This window comes from Salvelinus fontinalis, chromosome 17 (assembly GCF_029448725.1).
Source record: "Salvelinus fontinalis isolate EN_2023a chromosome 17, ASM2944872v1, whole genome shotgun sequence".
NCBI lineage: Eukaryota > Metazoa > Chordata > Actinopteri > Salmoniformes > Salmonidae > Salvelinus > Salvelinus fontinalis.
Window position 1 is genome coordinate 35,085,785 of NC_074681.1, and position 18,603 is coordinate 35,104,387.

At 44.0% G+C, this 18,603-nt stretch overlaps 1 protein-coding gene across 1 annotated transcript; it reads right to left on the minus strand.

The window, feature by feature from the left end:
• Positions 1-8,320: 8,320 nt before the first annotated feature.
• Positions 8,321-18,301, minus strand: LOC129814222 (UBX domain-containing protein 7-like). The gene is made up of 11 exons (XM_055867193.1): positions 18,195-18,301; positions 17,015-17,171; positions 16,759-16,826; positions 16,563-16,628; positions 16,312-16,424; positions 15,967-16,113; positions 14,420-14,510; positions 14,187-14,320; positions 13,468-14,005; positions 13,095-13,174; positions 8,321-11,083 (listed from the first exon to the last, which is right to left on the minus strand). The coding sequence occupies exons 1-11, from the start codon at positions 18,292-18,294 to the stop codon at positions 10,922-10,924; spliced, it is 1,656 nt and encodes a 551-aa protein (XP_055723168.1). The 5' UTR covers positions 18,295-18,301; the 3' UTR covers positions 8,321-10,921.
• Between the last annotated feature and the right edge of the window lie 302 nt (positions 18,302-18,603).

Here is an 18,603-nt window from a genome sequence, read left to right on the forward strand (position 1 = left end):
ATTGTCGTTTACTTTAAGCAAGCATCTCAACTGGTGCTGTGCTGAAAATAATTCTTCCTGTGGCTAATTGGAACCTTTTGCTGAACTCCAAGAAACTATCCCTCAAAAGATTATGTCAACTATGAAATGCATAAATGAAACACGTGCGCTATTGCAAATGTCATTGCATGTCTTCAGCTCTTGGTCCAAATTTTCAACACCATTTCAACTTTACTTCAGCTGGGGCAGCCTACGCTGTAGCTGAGGACAGAAGAAATGGTCAGCCAATCCGGAATACTTGGGCCCTCCATACCCTAACAACCCCGACCGCCACCATTGATTTTCTAAATCCAGAGGCGCATCATTGTGTGACTTCCGGAAGAGCTTGCGAAACAGACCAGGTCGGCTTTGAGAAGTCAATGAGAGAAGTAAAAAATTCTTCCTTTGCTGTTAATTTTCTCGAAACCTAAAGACACAATCTAGATTCGAGCCAATGTCTTAAGTAGTTGAACATGTTATTACTCCAACCTCGTAAAAGTTACAAACTGACACGTTTTCATTTTCGTCAAAAAAAGGACTTTATATGTGCCTTTGAAGTGCCTTTGATTTGACGGCCTGCACCCGTCAAATCACTTATGACTTATTAAAATCAAGCATTATTTCACAACGGGTCAGTTTTATTGTAGCCTCCCGACTGGAAGTTCCGTTATTTCCTAGATCTTTATCATAATAAAGTATGGGAGTGTATTGGGAGGGGATGGATGAGCAGCAAGTGGAGACATTTTGGAATCTCCAAGTCTGCTGCCAAAAAATCCAAAAAGACAAACAACCCCCTCACCCACAGCAAAACACCGTATGGCCCTGTATTCATAAAGAGTCTCCGAGTAGGAGTGCTGATATAAGATCAGTTTAGCATTCTAGGATTATATGGACACGGGGGGGGGGACCTGATCCTAGATCAGCAACCTATGGGCCCTGAAATGAGACAGGGCTTTCCATTCTGGCTTCTCAATATTCAAAAGTGGCCAGTGGCCACAGATACTTTGTTTATTTACCCATTCCCTATGTCTACCATGAAATTAGAGACTTCCAGGGCTCTTTAGTCCGAGGTAGGTAGCCTAAAATTTGGAGCTGAGGTTTGCCAGTTTAAATCCTAAATGCGAAGGGCCATTGTGCAAAACTGCACTATGCGCGCTGCACTGCAACTGACATTGTGCGCCAACCTTTCCATGGGTGTGTCTCAGGGGTTGGGATGACATTGTCCGCAGTGCACTCTGAGAACACTCGGAAACTATAAACATTCTGACTAGGACATGACCATTGATTTGAACCAAGTGGCTGGTCAAATGCATAACCACAGCTGGACACACACATCCACACACTCTCTTGCTCTCTGACACACACAAACACAAACACACTGAGTCAGCAGTGTCAGAGTGCAGTGACAGCTCCTGGTACACATCCAGCAATAAAGACTTATGTTAGTTACTGGGCCAAGTTGCACAAATTCACAGCATTAATTGGTGCTCTGGGTCAACATGGAGAACAGTCTTACCATATATAGAACTTGAGTTTCACTGAAGGATTCACTGACTTCCTTCTTGTTCTTCATCTCCACCAACTTTTGGCTCATGTCCATGTGCAAATAATGAAGGGTAATTTCTGCATCATCCTACTGGTTAACTATTAGGCAGAGTGGGACAGGAGGGTCCAACAGTAGTGGTCAACTAGGCCTTTCTGACTGTGCAGAACCATATATGCTTATCAGCAAGGATATATTATGATCGAAGTCGGGAGTGCTGTATGCATGTTATGATATGGTCAATTTGAGCCATACTGTGTATTCAGCAAGGCATACCTGCTGGCACCAGAGGGGTCTACTACAGAGCAAGATCATGAGTGAGCCAGCTTACTTTGATAAGCAACAAGAAATAACTACGGATGTCCTGGTTAAAGCTCAAATTAAATATGAGTTCTTGTTTGTTTAATCAATTAGGCCATGCCCATTTCCAGCTTGTTTTTCAATAAAAAATAAAAAAGTAATAGGAGAATATTTAGGCAAGTTAGCTAGTCTCCTTGATGCTGCTTTGTAGTATATCCTTCTGCTATGCTTGGCAAATAGATATCAATAACATAGACACCATACAGTCACGAGTTTGTGGAAAGCATGTTACATGTGATGCATTTAATTGAACTTTCACCCTAACAGTGTTCATCAATCCATTTCTCTCTCAGAAAAATGTGGGACTGTCTGCAGATGAAAGTCCATGGAGAGACACCTGCATGTCCCGCCAGCAAAGAACTGGAGCAAAAGACGAGATTCCCGAAGATGCGAGCCAAAAGCTAGCCTTTTGCTCAAGTGTAGTGCATGGGTTGTCAACACTGAAACCGGAGTTTGTAACCTCTACCTACTTCATGCAAATCACTCTAATTGCCCTGCACAGAACGTATAACTAAATTTCCCCCTTGCAGCTAATATGGACTACTTTTATTCCCCTAACGATTAAGGTTAGGATGGAACCAACCAAAATCATAAAACGATTTAATACAAAATACATTTCACCAAAATCAAGGTTTCATAATTATTGGCACTCCTCATTTAGTACTTAGTGCAACCACCTCTGCCTCTCCTTGTATGCATCTCTGTTTCGACGCTGTATCTGACCAAAACGTTCAATTTGTGTCTCATCTGACCAGAGCACCTTCTACCAGTCATAATTTAAATGACGTTTGGCAAACTTCAAGCGCTTGCATCTGTGTCTTGGGGTCTGAAAGGGCTTCCTTCTGGCAACCCTTCCAAAGAGCCTGTGGTTGTGGCCTGCAATTCCTTCACAGTGATTCTTGGGGATGTGGTTGCTTCTCTCACCATCCTCCTCCCTATCCTGGGGTGCAAAACGCATTTGCTTTCTCTACCCATGAGGTTTTCAATTGTTCCATATCTTTTACATTTTTAAATAATTGTCCTGACAGTGCTCAGTGGTATATTCAATTGTTTGCAGATCTTCTTGTAGCCATTACCAGATTTATGAAGGTCTACGACCATCTGTCTCTTTTGAACTGCCAGTTCTTTTGTTTTCTTCATGGTGTTGGATGACAAAGGGATATTGCATGCATGTTACCTTATTTTTATACCCGAGTGAAACAGTAAGTGATGTAATGGCTCAATATAGTTCCTTAAGACTTAGATAAACTTAAATAAGTGGAGTTTAATTTTGGTATGTTATTTACAATAATCTTGAATGGTGCCATTAATTTTAAAACCTTGATTTGGAGGACATTGATTTTTAATTAAATCATTCCATCAAAACATTAAAAGTGTTAACAGTATTTCTCACATGTTGGTATTCTGAGTTTCTCTACAATTATATTGTTTATATTTTTTTAAGTATTGCTTGTGCATTGCCAGTCATGGGTGCCAGTAATTTTAGAGCCCACTGTATATATACACTACATGACCAAAATTATGTTGACACTTGCTCCTTGAACATCATGGGCAATAATATGGAGTTGGTCCCCTTTTGCTGCTATAACAGTCTCCACTCTTCTGGGAAGGTTTTCCACTAGATATCAGAGCATTGCTGCAGGGACTTGCTTCCATTCAGCCACGAGCATTAGTGAGGCCGGGCACTGATGTTGTGTGATTAGGCCTGGCTCACAGTCAGCGTTCCAATTCATCCCAAAGGTGTTCGATGGGGTCAAGGTCAGGGCTCTGAGCAGGCAAGTCAAGTTCTTCCACACCGATCTCGACAAACCATTTCTGTTTGGACCACGCTTTGTGCACGGGGGCATTGTCAGGCTGAAACAGGAAAGGGCCTTCCCCCGACGTTACCTGAACGCTCATCTGAGGCCCGCTAATCGTTAGCTGTCTTATCGGCTGCTATTTGAACAAGTTTATCGGACAACTATTATTATTATTATTATTTATTTATTTTAGTTTTTTCCTTGGGTCACTATATCTATTTTGCCAATTTGGATTGATCCCCTCTACCACACGGAACCCCACTACACGGAACCCCACTAACCTACCGACGGAAACGCACGAGGTATCTACAAACAGACCTCCATCCTATGCTGCTACCGTTAGCCATATACCCGGCCAGCTGTCTGGATCGCCACGACCCCAACCAACCTCTACTCACTGGACCCTTATTGATCACTCGATTAGCATGCCTCTCCTTAATGTAAATATGCCTTGTCCATTGCTGTTCTGGTTAGTGTTTATTGGCTTATTTCACTGTAGAGATTCTAGCCCTGCTCTCTATACCATATCCAACCTCTCAGTTCCACCACCCACATATGCGATGACATCACCTGGTTTCAATGATGTTTCTAGAGACAATATCTCTCTCATCATCACTCAATACCTAGGTTTACCTCCACTGTATTCACATCCTACCATACCTTTGTCTGTACATTATTCCTTTAAACTATTTTATCGCCCCCAGAAACCTCCTTTTACTCTCTGCTCTAGTAGCTCTAGGCGACCAATTCTCATAGCTTTTAGCCGTACCCTTATCCTACTCCTCCTCTGTTCCTCTGGTGATGTAGAGGTGAATCCAGGCCCTGCAGTACCTGGCTCCACTCCTATTCCCCAGGCGCTCTCTTTTGATGACTTCTGTAACCGTAATAGCCTTGGCTTCATGCATGTTAACATTAGAAGCCTCCTCCCTAAGTTTGTTTTGTTCACTGCTTTAGCACACTCTACCAACCCGGATGTTTTAGCCGTGTCTGAATCCTGGCTTAGAAAGACCACCAAAAATTCAGACATTTTCATCCCCAATTACAAGATTTTCAGACAAGATAGAACGGCCAAAGGGGGCGGTGTTGCAATCTACTGCAAAGACTGCCTGCAGAGTTCTGTTATACTATCCAGGTCTGTTCCCAAACAATTTGAACTTCTACTTTTAAAAATCCACCTCTCTAAAAACAAGTCTCTCACCGTTGCCGCCTGCTATAGACCACCCTCTGCCCCCAGCTGTGCTCTGGACACTATATGTGAACTGATTGCCCCCCATCTATCTTCAGAGCTCGTGCTGCTAGGCGACCTAAATTTGAACATGCTCAACACCCCAGCCACCCTACAATCTAAGCTTGATGCCCTCAATCTCACACAAATTATCAATGAACCTACCAGGTACCACCCCAATTCCGTAAACACGGGTACCCTCATAGATATCATCCTAACAAACTTGCCCTCCAAATACACCTCTGCTGTTTTCAACCAAGATCTCAGCGATCACTGCCTCATTGCCTGCATCCGTAATGGGTCAGCGGTCAAACGACCTCCACTCATCACTGTCAAACGCTCCCTGAAACACTTCAGCGAGCAGGCCTTTCTAATCGACCTGGCCGGGGTATCCTGGAAGGATATTGATCTCATCCCGTCAGTAGAGGATGCCTGGTCATTTTAAAAAAATGCCTTCCTCACCATCTTGAATAAGCATGCCCCATTCAAGAAATTTAGAACCAGGAACAGATATAGCCCTTGGTTCTCTCCTGACCTGACTGCCCTTAACCAACAGAAAAACATCCTATGGCGTTCTGCATTAGCATCGAACAGCCCCCGTGATATGCAACTTTTCAGGGAAGCCAGAAACCAATATACACAGGCAGTTAGAACAGCCAAGGCTAGCTTTTTCAAGCAGAAATTTGCTTCCTGCAACACAAATTCAAAAAAGTTCTGGGACACCGTAAAGTCCATGGAGAATAAGAACACCTCCTCCCAGCTTCCAACCGCTCTGAAGATAGGAAACACTGTCACCACCGACAAATCCACTATAATTGAGAATTTCAATAAGCATTTTTCTACGGCTGGCCATGCTTTCCACCTGGCTACCCCTACCCCGGACAACAGCACTGCCCTCCCCTCTGCTACTCGCCCAAGCCTTCCCCATTTCTCTTTCTCCCAAATACAGTCAGCTGATGTTCTAAATGAGCTGCAAAATCTGGACCCTTACAAATCAGCCGGGCTAGATAATCTGGACCCTTTCTTTCTAAAACTATCTGCTGAAATTGTTGCCACCCCTATTACTAGCCTCTTCAACCTCTCGTGTCGTCCGAGATCCCCAAAGATTGGAAAGCAGCTGCGGTTATCCCCCTCTTCAAAGGGGGGGACACCCTTGACCCTAACTGCTACAGACCTATATCTATCCTACCCTGCCTTTCTAAGGTCTTCGAAAGCCAAGTCAACAAACAGATTACCGACCATTTCGAATCCCACCACACCTTCTCCGCTATGCAATCTGGTTTCAGAGCTGGTCATGGGTGCACCTCAGCCACGCTCAAGGTCATAAACGATATCGTAACCGCCATCGATAGGAAACAATACTGTGCAGCCGTATTCATTGACCTGGCCAAGGCCTTTGACTCTGTCAATCACCACATCCTCATTGGCAGACTCGACAGCCTTGGTTTCTCTAATGATTGCCTCGCCTGGTTCACCAACTACTTCTCTGATCGAGTTCAGTGTGTCAAATCGGAGGGTCTGTTGTCCGGGCCTCTGGCAGTCTCTATGGGGGTGCCACAGGGTTCAATTCTTGGACCGACTCTCTTCTCTGTTTACATCAATGATGTCGCTCTTGCTGCTGGTGATTCTCTGATCCACCTCTACGCAGACGACACTATTCTGTATACTTCTGGCCCTTCTTTTGACACTGTGTTAACAACCCTCCAGGCGAGCTTCAATGCCATACAACTCTCCTTCCGTGGCCTCCAACTGCTCTTAAATACAAGTAAAACCAAATGCATGCTCTTCAACCGATCGCTGCCTGCTCCTGCCCGCCTGTCCAACATCACTACTTTGGACGGCTCTGACTTAGAATATGTGGACAACTACAAATACCTAGATGTCTGGTTAGACTGTAAACTCTCCTTCCAGACTCACATCAAACATCTCCAATCCAAAGTCAAATCTAGAATTGGCTTCCTATTCCGCAACAAAGCATCCTTTACTCATGCTGCCAAACATACCCTTGTAAAACTGACCATCCTACCAATCCTCGACTTCGGTGATGTCATTTACAAAATAGCCTCCAAAACCCTACTCAATAAATTGGATGCAGTCTATCACAGTGCCATCCGTTTTGTCACCAAAGCCCCATATACTACCCACCACTGCGACCTGTACACTCTCGTTGGCTGGCCCTCGCTTCATACTCGTCGCCAAACCCACTGGTTCCAGGTCATCTACAAGACCCTGCTAGGTAAAGTCCCCCCTTATCTCAGCTCGCTGGTCACCATAGCAGCACCTACCTGTAGCACGCGCTCCAGCAGGTATATCTCTCTAGTCACCCCCAAAACCAATTCTTCCTTTGGACGCCTCTCCTTCCAGTTCTCTGCTGCCAATGACTGGAACGAACTACAAAAATCTCTGAAACTGGAAACACCTATCTCCCTCACTAGCTTTAAGCACCAGCTGTCAGAGCAGCTCATAGATTACTGCACCTGTACATAACCCATCTACAATTTAGCCCAAACAACTACCTCTTTACCTACTGTATTTATTTATTAATTTATTTTGCTCCTTTGCACCCCATTATTTCTGTCTCTACTTTGCACTTTCTTCCACTGCAAACCAACCATTCCAGTGTTTTTTTAGTTTCTATTTGACTTGCTGTGTTGTACTCACTTCGCCTCCATGGCCTTTTATATTTTTATTTATTTATACATATATTTGTTTGCCTTCACTTCCCTTATCTCACCTCACTTGCTCACATTGTATATAGACTTATTTTTTATTTTTTGTTCACTGTATTATTGACTATATGTTTGTTTTACTCCATGTGTAACTATGTGTTGTTGTATGTGTCGAACTGCTTTGCTTTATCTTGGCCAGGTCGCAATTGTAAATGAGAACGTGTTCTCAATTTGCCTACCTGGTTAAATAAAGGTTAAATAAAAAAATAAATAAAAAACTGTTGCCACAAAGTTGAAAGCACAGAATCGTCTAGATTGTCATTGTAGGCTGTAGCGTTAAGATTTCCCTTCACTAGAACTAAGGGGCCTAGCCTGAACCATGAAAAACAGCCCCAGACCATTATTCCTCCTCCACCAAACTTTACAGTTGGCACTATGCATTGGGGCAGGTAGCGTTCTCCTGGCATCCGCCAAACCCAGATTAGTCTGTCAGACTGCCAGATGGTCAAGTGTGATGCATCACTCCAGAGAATGCGTTTTCGCTGCTTGAGTCCAATGGCGGCAAGCTTTACACCACTCCAGCCGACGCTTGGCATTGCGCATGGTAATCTTATGTTTGTCGGCGGCTGCTCTGCCATGGAAACCCATTTCATGAAGCTCCAGACGATTTGGTTTCAATTAAATGGATTCATTGGTTCTGGGAATCTAGAAATCACCATACAAATACGCCAACATTTATTCAAGACAGTTGTATGCAACAAGACCCCATGTTGAACTACTGACTCAAATCAGAACTCAACAGATTGATAGCTCTCCCACTGTTAAGATTCTTAGCTTACTGCAAAGTTGATGAACCCTGTGACAGACAAATCCAAACTATGAGTGAGGGTCAAAGTTAGATTAGCGATATTGTACATGGTCCCAATCCCAAACTACTTGTTATCTCTCCCTCTAATATCTGACTAGACTAGATAGATATTAGTTATGTTGTAACAGCTCCCCCTCACTAACCATCCGCTGGGCTAGATCATACTACCTGGTAGATAGGTGAGTGCAACTGAGTCCTACCCTATGAATCAGGTTAGAGGAGTTAGCCAGATAACTTTGGTCAATTCTAAGTTCAACTCGGGATAACCGATACCAGGAAAGTGGCTCACCTTTTAGCCAGGTAAATTTCAAAGGCAACAAACTTTTTAGAACCAACCTGGTCTGGGGCAGGCTAACTCAATCGATCCTTAATAGTGTCTGAGCCATAACTTGAGTACCAATGAAATTAGATACCCTCCCCCGCGCAAATATTGTGTTATCATCCCTTTCATTTGAGAAAGACAACTGATTAAATATTTTATTAATCAAATGTTTTGTGTTAAAAAAAAATTGTAATATTAAAATACCTATCACATTACACACTTAGTAATGACAGCATTTGCTCTCCAAACTGTACGTTTTTGTGCCCGATTCGATTAAAAAATTTGCCAAAGCCACAACTAACCATGGACATATAATCCATAGGATGGCAGTACCCATTCAAGTCTGGCAGCCATTGCTAGTGTACCCATGAGTTTAACAGTCAGACTGGCAGGGTTAGAGGTTTAAAAACCCTTCTATGGATTATATATCTGTGGCCACAATGCAACAAGCTGTTCCACAGATAGAAAGAGCGATTGGAGTGGGGAAAAGGTGCTCGTGCATTGATAAGCACACCAAAGATGTCCATAAAATAAAGACGTCACTTCTAAAGGCCTATTTCACACCATAGCCTGCTGAATTCACAAGATAACTTTTCTTTCATTGCGCCACAAAATGTAAATGTTGGATTGATGGATCAATATTGTCTCAATGGAGAGTTCAGCGTTCGACTATCCACGTGCGAGGCTGACGAGAAATATCCACCTTCGTAGTACGGATAAAGCCTGACCTTGAATGTGAAGCAAACTGAAGCTGGCTAGCTTTTAAAAAGCCTGAGTAGATCTAGCTTGCTTTGTACTATAAACTGGGTGGTTCGAGCCCTGAATGCTAACAGCAGTGGTATATCAGACATATACAAGGGGTAAGACAAAACATGTATTTTTACTGCTCTAATCACGTTGGTAACCAGTTTATAATACCAATAAGGCACCTCCGGGATTTGTGGTATATGGCCAATATACCACGGCTAAGGGCTGTGTCCAGGCACACGGCGCTGTGTCGGGCAGAGAACAACTCTTAGCCGTGGTATATTGCCATATACCACAAACCCCCGAGGTGCCTTATTGCTTAAGTATACCACTCTGGTGTCCCAGGTCTGAATTAGTCCCTGATTAGGAGAGGATGAAAAGCAGAAGTGTTTTGGCCCTCCAGGACCAACATCTAACAGCTCTGGGGTAGAAAGAGTGATAATACCACAACCCATTGTTTACACTGACCGAGATCCTTCAGGTCATTGGGGCGGGGGTACCAATAAATACCTGAGTGATATTGTAGATTCATGGGGTCAATTTGGGTTTCTTGTGGCCATTTTCAATGCATCATCACCAAAACTATACTTCTGAGCTCATGGTCACAATTTAGACAGATTGCAGATACACAACATGGTATAAATTGAATAGAACAAACAAGCCAAAGTTCCCTTTGTTTTGATGATTATATTTAAGCATCAGCATCTTTTCTTGGAAATGGGGCAGCATATAAAAAAATGAATGAAATAAGAAAAAAACTAGACTACATGTCAATCGCTACACCACCCCTGTACAGTGCAGGTTAACAGTTAAGGACACCTCACCCCCCTCCCCAAAAATCCCTCACCTCCCCTCTCCATTGATTCAATTATTCAAAGTCACCCCCTTTCTCACGTTCACTACTGCAAAAGCTCCTCGCCCAATCAACACGGAGACGAGCAAATTTGGGACCCATTGGAGCTCAGGGTCAGAGTTCAAGCCCCTCCTTTACCTGGCTGTAGGTGTCCATGACTCAAAAAAAATAAGTATTAACAACTCAGGGGATAAAAGTATTTTGTCTGCTAACTCTGATGCCAGCTCTGATCATTATCCGGGCCCTCAGCTTATTTCTAACTGTATCTCTAATGTATTCTACTCCGATTGGTTTATTACCTCAGAATAAAACTAAAATCAGAATAGAATGCCTTCGGTAATTGACGATGAACAAAATGCCCTCTAACAAAGTACACAGCCAGCAACTTCCTCCCAGTCGAATGATGGATAATGGAGTCCATCCACTGTTCCAAAAGAACAAAAGGTTGCAGCATGTAACGTCCTCCTGGGTAATTGGTGATATGGGTGTGGCCTGAAGAGATAGAAAAGACAGGGGCTTAGTTCCTCTCCTGCACAAATACAGTCTCCTGTGGACATAGCCCCGCCTCCTGCAGTGTGATGTCATAGTCCAAGTGGGCCAGCTTCCGCCGGGGGAAGTTTGTGACGAGCTCGAAGCGTTCGTTGGGGTAACCCTTCGACTGGACGTGTCTCACCAGAGCCTGGATGGGGTGGAGGACACAAGAGGAAGAAGGTAAGTAACGAGTCATGGTAACAGCTTACTAAATAACAGCTTGATAACTACAGTGGCAAGAAAAAGTATGTGAACCCTTTAGAATTACCTGGATTTCTGCATAAATTGGTCATAAAATTAGATCTGATCTTCATCTAAGTCACAACAATAGACAAACACAGTGTGCTTAAACTAATAACACACAAACAATTATAAGTTTTCATGTCTTTATTGAACACACCATGTAAACATTCACAGTGCAGGGTGGAAAAAGTATGTGAACCCTTGGTTTTAATAACTGGTTGACCCTACTTTGGCAGCAATAACCTCAATCAAACGTTTTCTGTAGTTGCAGATCAGACCTGCACAACGGTCAGAAGGAATTTTGGACCATTCCTCTTCACAAAACTGTTTCAGTTCAGCAATATTCTTGGGATGTCTGGTGTGAACCGCTCTCTTGAGGTCATGCCACAGCATCTCAATTGGGTTGAGGTCAGAACTCTGACTGGGCCACTCCAGAAGGCGTACTTTCTTCTGGCCGACAGATAGCCTTCCATTCTTCTGCAAAATCTCTTGATAAACTTGGGAATTAATTTTTCTGTCCATGATAGCAAGCTGTCCAGGCCCTGAGGCAGCAAAGCAGCTCCAAACCATGACGCTCCCTCCACCATACTTTACAGTTGGGATGAGGTTTTGATGTTGGTGTGCTGTGCTGTGCCTTTTTTTCTCCACACATAGTGTTGTGTGTTCCTTCCAAACAGCTCAACTGTAGTTTCATCTGTCCACAGAATATTTTGCCAGTAGCGCTGTGGAACATCCAGGTGCACTTTTGCGAACTTCAAACGTGCAGCAATATTTTTGGGGGACAGCAGTGGCTTCTTCTGTGTTGTCCTCCCATGAACACCGTTCTTATTTTGTGTTTTACCTATCGTAGACTCGTCAACAGAGATGTTAGCATGTTCCAGAGATTTCTGTAAGTCTTTAGCTGACTCTCTAGGATTCTTCTTACCCTCATTGAGCATTCTGCGCTGTGCACTTGCAGTCAACCTTGCAGGACGGCCACTCCTAGGGAGAGTAGCAACAGTGCTGAACTTTCTCCATTTACAGACAATTTGTCTTACCGTGGACTGATGAACATCAAGGCTTACAGAGATACTTTTGTAACCCTTTCCAGCTTTATGCAAGACAACAATTATTATTCTTGGGTCTTCTGAGATCTCTTTTGTTCGAGGCATGGTTCACATCAGGCAATGCTTCTTGTGAATAGCAAACTCACATTTTGTGAGTGTTTTTTATAGGGCAGGGCAGCTCTAACCAACATCTCCAATCTCATCTCATTGATTGGACTCCAGGTTAGCCGACTCCTGACTCCAAATAGCTTTTGGAGAAGTCATTAGCCTAGGGCAGGGGTGTCAAACTCATTCCACGGAGGGCCTAGTGTCTGCAGGTTTTTGGTTTTTCCTTTCAATAAAGCCCTAGACAACCAGGTGTGGGGAGTTCCTAACTAATTAGTGATGTTAATTCATCAATCAAGTATAAGGGAGGAGCGAAAACCCGCAGACACTCGGCCCCCCGTGGAATGAGTTTGACACCTGTGGCCTAGGGGTTCACATACTTTTTCTAACCTACACTGTGAATGTTTAAATTATGTTGTTTTTTTGGTCTATATTGAATACAATACATTTGTGTTATTAGTTCAAGCAAACTGTGCATGTCTATTGTTGTGACTTAGATGAAGATCAGATCAAATTGTATGACCAATTTATGCAGAAATACAGGTAATTCTAAAGGGTTCACATACTTTCTGTTGCCACTGTAGTTATAGGCATGGAAGAGCCATGTCCTCTATGTTAATGTCCCAGGGAGTTTGTGTCAGTTGCATTTCAACTCAGGATGAATTGAAAATCAATTCTTGAACTGAAAACTGACCAGGACTTCTACGTGGACTTATTTCAGGTCATGAATTGAACCGAAGACCTAACACAAGAGTCCATTCTCACCATAAGCTTAGCTTTGAACGATAGGGCAATCTGCTCTCTCTGGCCATCTGGATAGCGCAGCATCAGTCTGGCCTTGGGACCTGACGATACAATACAGGAAGAATGCAGTCAGGGTAGAGATGGATGAAGACGTAGATATACACACATAATTTACATTTGGTCATTTAGCAAACGCTCTTATCCAGAGCGATTTACAGGAGCAATTAGGGTTAGGTGCTTTGCTCAAGGGCACATTGACTGATTTTTCACCTAGTCGAACCAGCGACCTTTTGGTTACTGGCCCAATGCTCTTAACTGCTAGGCTACAATCTCAAAGTAACAGTCACAGCCACACACTTAAACATGATGCGCAATAACACAGTAGTTTTAATACCATTGTCATCAAGACAGTCGAGGTCGGAAGTTTCCGTCTTAACAGATCTGGAGCTTTGGCCAGCTGAGGTGCGATGGTTCTCCCCAGAACGATGCTCTGAGTCTGGGTCGGCTTGGGAGCGGGCCAGGGTGGCCGCCGGAGGCTCCAGGTGGTTCTTTTTGCTCTCCTCTTTCCTGTGGCTGTTCTCTTTGTGGGGGGACTTCCTGTGACGGACGGGGGGACTGTCCGGCCGTGGCGGGGGCTGGGGGGCTGCTGCTGCAGAAGTGGGAGGGGCTGGTCCTGGAGGGGTGTGTCCGCCAATGGAGTAGGAGCTGCCCTCCCGGGGTTCTGTTGTCTCGTTGTCCGAGCCGTCGACAGATATTAGGCCCTCGCTGTCAGAGAAGGGCTCCGCTTCGGAGTCTCCATCCGAGTCTGCATCTGCAGAGTGGGGGGAGTCAGGGAGGTCGGGGGCGGAGGACGACTCATAGTGGGTCTCCTGGAGAGAGGCTCGGATGGCTGCCTCCAACTGGCTGTCCTCACTGGCGTCTATCAGACTCTCCTGAGAGAGAGATGGGGACAATAAATCAAACAGAGGTGTGAAAGAGAGATAGAAGTGATGAAGAGAGAAAGAGTGAACAGACTGAGAGAATAAAGTTACAATGTGACTGGAAATAGCAATATGGACCTTATTTAAGAAAACACAAAGAGAAAGCTGAAAAAGAGAGTAGGAGGTGACTCACGGAGCGGGCGCGTTTGGCGGGGGGCGGGTGGCTGGATGCCGGGCCATCTAGCTGGCCATGTTCCGTCAGGAAGCCCGTCACCTGTTCAAGAAACGAAGCCACGTCCAACTGGTTCCACTCCACCATCTTCTGACCTGCAGAACGGTCAAACACGAGCATCGTCAGTAAGACTTTCAAAACCTTTTTAGTGTTAGTAACTGATCAAGCACTCAGAAACCCAGAGCAGGCCTCACCTGTCCGGGGGTCCAAAATGGAGATATAGGGAAACTTGTTGAGCTTGTAGAACTGGATATACCTCTGTCCCTCTTCACTGTCGTGGTAAACCTGTCAATGCAAACACACACACACACAGCAGGTCAGCTCCCCTCAACACACATCTATGGCACACAGTGTGTGTGCGTGTGTGGAAGTGACAGCGTATGTACTGTGTATGCATGACAGACCAACTGGCAGGTGTCTTCACTGACATTTTCAACGTGTCCCTGATTGAGTCTGTAATACCAACATGTTTCAAGCAGACCACCATAAATTCATGTACATACTAACTCAATTGGGCCGACCAACCAGCGCTCCCGCACATTGGCTAACCGGGCTATCTGCATTGTGTCCCGCCACCCGCCAACCCCTCTTTTACTCTACTGCTACTCTCTGTTCATCATATATGCATAGTCACTTTAACCATATCTACATGTACATACTACCTCAATAAGCCTGACTAACCGGTGTCTGTATATAGCCTCGCTACTGTATATAGCCTGTCTTTTTACTGTTGTTTTATTTCTTTACTTACCTATTGTTCACCTAATACCTTTTTTGCACTATTGGTTAGAGCCTGTAAGTAAGCATTTCACTGTAAAGTTGTATTCGGCGCACGTGACAAATAAACTTTGATTTGATTTTATGACAAGGAGAAAAATTGTGACATTAACCACATTTCTATCCGACCATTTCATGCAGATGAATTACCTGACATATGAAAAAAAAATAAAAATAAAATCACAACCGTGCTGATGGAAACATGAAACGCCAGTACAATTTTATAAATGCCTGACAGAGAAAATGTTCGTTCGACATGGTGGAATCTTTTTGTGTCTGTAAAATAAAATGATGAGATAAATGGCGGTGGAAACTACTTTATGCGCAGATATTTATATAATAGCCTTCATATCCAAGTAAACTTGGGAGTCACGCTAAGATATGTTGTGTGGTCCTAATAAACATGCAGTTTGTTAGGCTAAAGATAAGTCAGGTGGTGAAAGTGCACGGTAAAAAGCTTGACACTCAATTCCAATAAATATAGAGGGTCTTAGTCTGGTGATGATCGATGCTTGGCTGCCGTTTTACAACTACAAATAATATTGATCTTGTCCATAATAATCTCATAATGTAGGTAGACTACCCACACAGTATATGTGAGCTGTTGGCTAGAGCACATGTACCAAGACCAGAATGGGCACATTTGCTATAAAACAGTTTTTGTGACAAAACCATCAGTAGAGTTGAAAATGAGCTGAAACCAATTTAACTTGAATTTTTCATTCGATATATGGGAATTTAACGGCTTAAGTTTTTTTTATGTGAACTACATCATCACGCACAACCTTTTATCAGCAAAAAGTCTGATATAAAACATCTCTGGTGGGAAAAAATATTCTATGCAGATTTTATAATATTTGCATGAATATCTGCTGCAAACTGGATGGAAACCTAGCTACTGAAACACAAAGTATTTATTTCTGAATTGGAAGGTGACATTTCATGTGTGAGTGCACATTCGTACCTGCCAGAATATGAAGTGCTCCCTGATGATGGTCCGGACCGCGTCGTTGCTCCATACGTCTCTGTTGAGACACTGGCAGGCAAAGTCCTGCACATTCTGGATGTTGATCATCAGCCACTTGTTCTCCAGCTGACCACAGTCCTTCGCCTAGAGAGAGAAAGGAGCCAGATAGGTATTAAGCAATATGGTAATAGCCTTGCCCTCTGGCAGGCTAGGTGGAATTGTTACCATATTGCTTAGAGGCCTATTCAATCCTTTCGGCTAAGGGTGGTTTGGATGACGGTCGAGTGACAGTCCTCCGGGTCAAGGGAGCTTGGGTGTCCAGGGGGGGAGGGGGATCCTCACCGTCTCAAAGCTGCCTTTGTGCATGAGCTCGACGGGGGGCCGGAACAGATCCGCCAGGGTGCTGAGTTTTTTGTCCGCCGCACTGCCGTTCCTCAGCTCCTGCTCCTGGCGGACTTAAAGAGAGCAGAGAAGCCTTTAGCGTATATACCACAACCTGACCAAGATCACAACACAAGTAGTGCTTTGCCTGATGCCTGAAGGCTGGGTGGCACTATTTTCTATGCAAATACATACACATGTAAGCTACTTACTGGTTTCTGTTTGGAAGTCCCTAAAACCGTCAAATATGGAGCGGGCAGGTCTTCGTCGCTTTGGCGCTGCGAGAGTGGTAGATGGAGAGAGAGTGAGAGACTGTTAGATGACTGAGACAGAGGGAGGGGGAGACAGAGGGAGCATCAAATTGTAGTGAGGTAGGCTAAATTATGGGGTTGCTCTGCAGTACTGTACCTCCAAACATAGGCTCTGGCTCCACCAGTATGTCCTGCTTCTGAGGGATGGGCGCACGCACTTCGTCACTGCAAAACAGACAGACAATATTCAACTTCAATTCCAGGAGCGCGGACCTTTTCTCATGAACGTGCTTTAAATGAAAAACAATAAGACCAGGATTGGCGATCTCTCGAAGTTTGGGTTTGTTTCATCACAGGCCCCATCTCTTATGACCCTGCAGTTGTTGGTGTGGTGGAATAGGCCATTGACTTACTCTGCGGGGGGAGCTTTGCTGCTGGATGCCCCTGCTGAACTGGAGCTGGTGCTGGGCTCCTCTGCGATCCCCCCACCGTCCAGGAACATGGTCACTGCCATTTCTAGATTGTTGTTGCATGCTTCTAGCATATGCTTCCCCACACTCTCTGTGGCACCTGGGGAAATGTAACAAATAGCATGGATGACACACACACACACACATGTGACCGGATGTATTACATCTGAAATATATGTTGTTGCATTGAATCATTTCTTAATTGGTTGACATAAGCCATGTTATTAAATGTTTCACGAGATCTGTACACCAACTAGGATCAATCCAAAAACGGACTAATGCGCATGCGCGGTTCTTGTTTGAGCTCAACGCACTGGCAGAAGGATAATGGCACTTTCACTATGTATACGTTTTATCTCCATGCATGGTAATCAAGAACTGTGTGACATGTGCAATTTACATGCAATCTAAACTTGCATGCAAAAATGTCTGCATATATAGATGGTTAGAGTTTGTCATGTTTACTGCGCATGTCTATTTCACTTTTCATGTCTTCTCGACAGAACATGATACGATCACACAAAAATGGGATGATTCGGCCAAATTGCCATCTACATATATATACCATTAAACATAGCATCATTAAATTACAATTTTAATGCAAACTTTGTGTAACAGTAACGTTAGCAGAAGGAGGCTGGTGTGGTGCTTCCGTTCCGATCGCTTGAACATGACAGGCGGGAGATGTTTCAGCCATTGTAAGGTGGAGCCTAGGCTAGGTTAGCTCGACAAGAGGAAAATGTTGCACCCAACGTCCATTCCACAGACATGAGAGAAAATAATGCGAGTTATTGCACCTCTAGATACTCAAAATGACTTTTGGGGAAACTCTAGAAAGCCATTTTGTGTCAGACATCATCCCAAGACAATTCTATGTAGTCTTTCCTGGGGGTAATTTTATGTTTAAAAGTTATATGTTACATTCTGGTGACCACACACTTGACGGTCGTAGCTATCTCCAGTTATTTTTCCCCTTGTGTGACAAGAGGGGGCAGTAAGTAAGCACTGATGCCCCGTCTGATTTTCTTGCGCAGCTTTCTGTGATGCTGGGGCGACATGATTGTTTTCGGAAGATAACTCATGAAAAATTTACATTGTAACAATAAAATAAAACACATTTTACCTGTAATAGATGTGAACTGTTGTATTAACCCATTCACCCCCGGAGTTGATGCGTCCCCGAGCGCCGCCATCTTACCGCCACCAACAACAACACAAATCATGCGCGTGCGTACTGCCGTTCTGTACTCGCGAGCTTTGCCTGGATGGCTGCGTCACACAGACTTGTGTTGGATTGTGGGTAATGTATTTCATTACCCTATCTCTGGTTTGACTACGTTGGCTGAGTAGCAGGCCGCCCCTACCATAGCTCAATGGCCCTTTCAAGGGTATCCTTTCAAGTGATACTGTTATCTTTTCTTCTCTTCACAGTATTCACAATAGTACCACAGTTCTAGTCAATACATGTAATCTAATTTATACAGTGCATGCAATAGTAGCTTTCAATCTATTTCCTAATGTCAGTTTAGTGG

Bases quoted from the DNA above. Each gene is read 5' to 3' on its own strand.
- LOC129814222 (XM_055867193.1), bottom strand. From the start codon at position 18,294: ATGATTTGTGTTGTTGTTGGTGGCGGTAAGATGGCGGCGCTCGGGGAC. The intron at 16,827-17,014 runs GTAAGTCAATGG...TCTGTTTTGCAG, and splicing joins AGCAAAGCTCCCCCCGCAGA to TGACGAAGTGCGTGCGCCCA. The intron at 13,175-13,467 runs GTATTAAAACTA...TTGTATCGTCAG, and splicing joins CGACTGTCTTGATGACAATG to GTCCCAAGGCCAGACTGATG.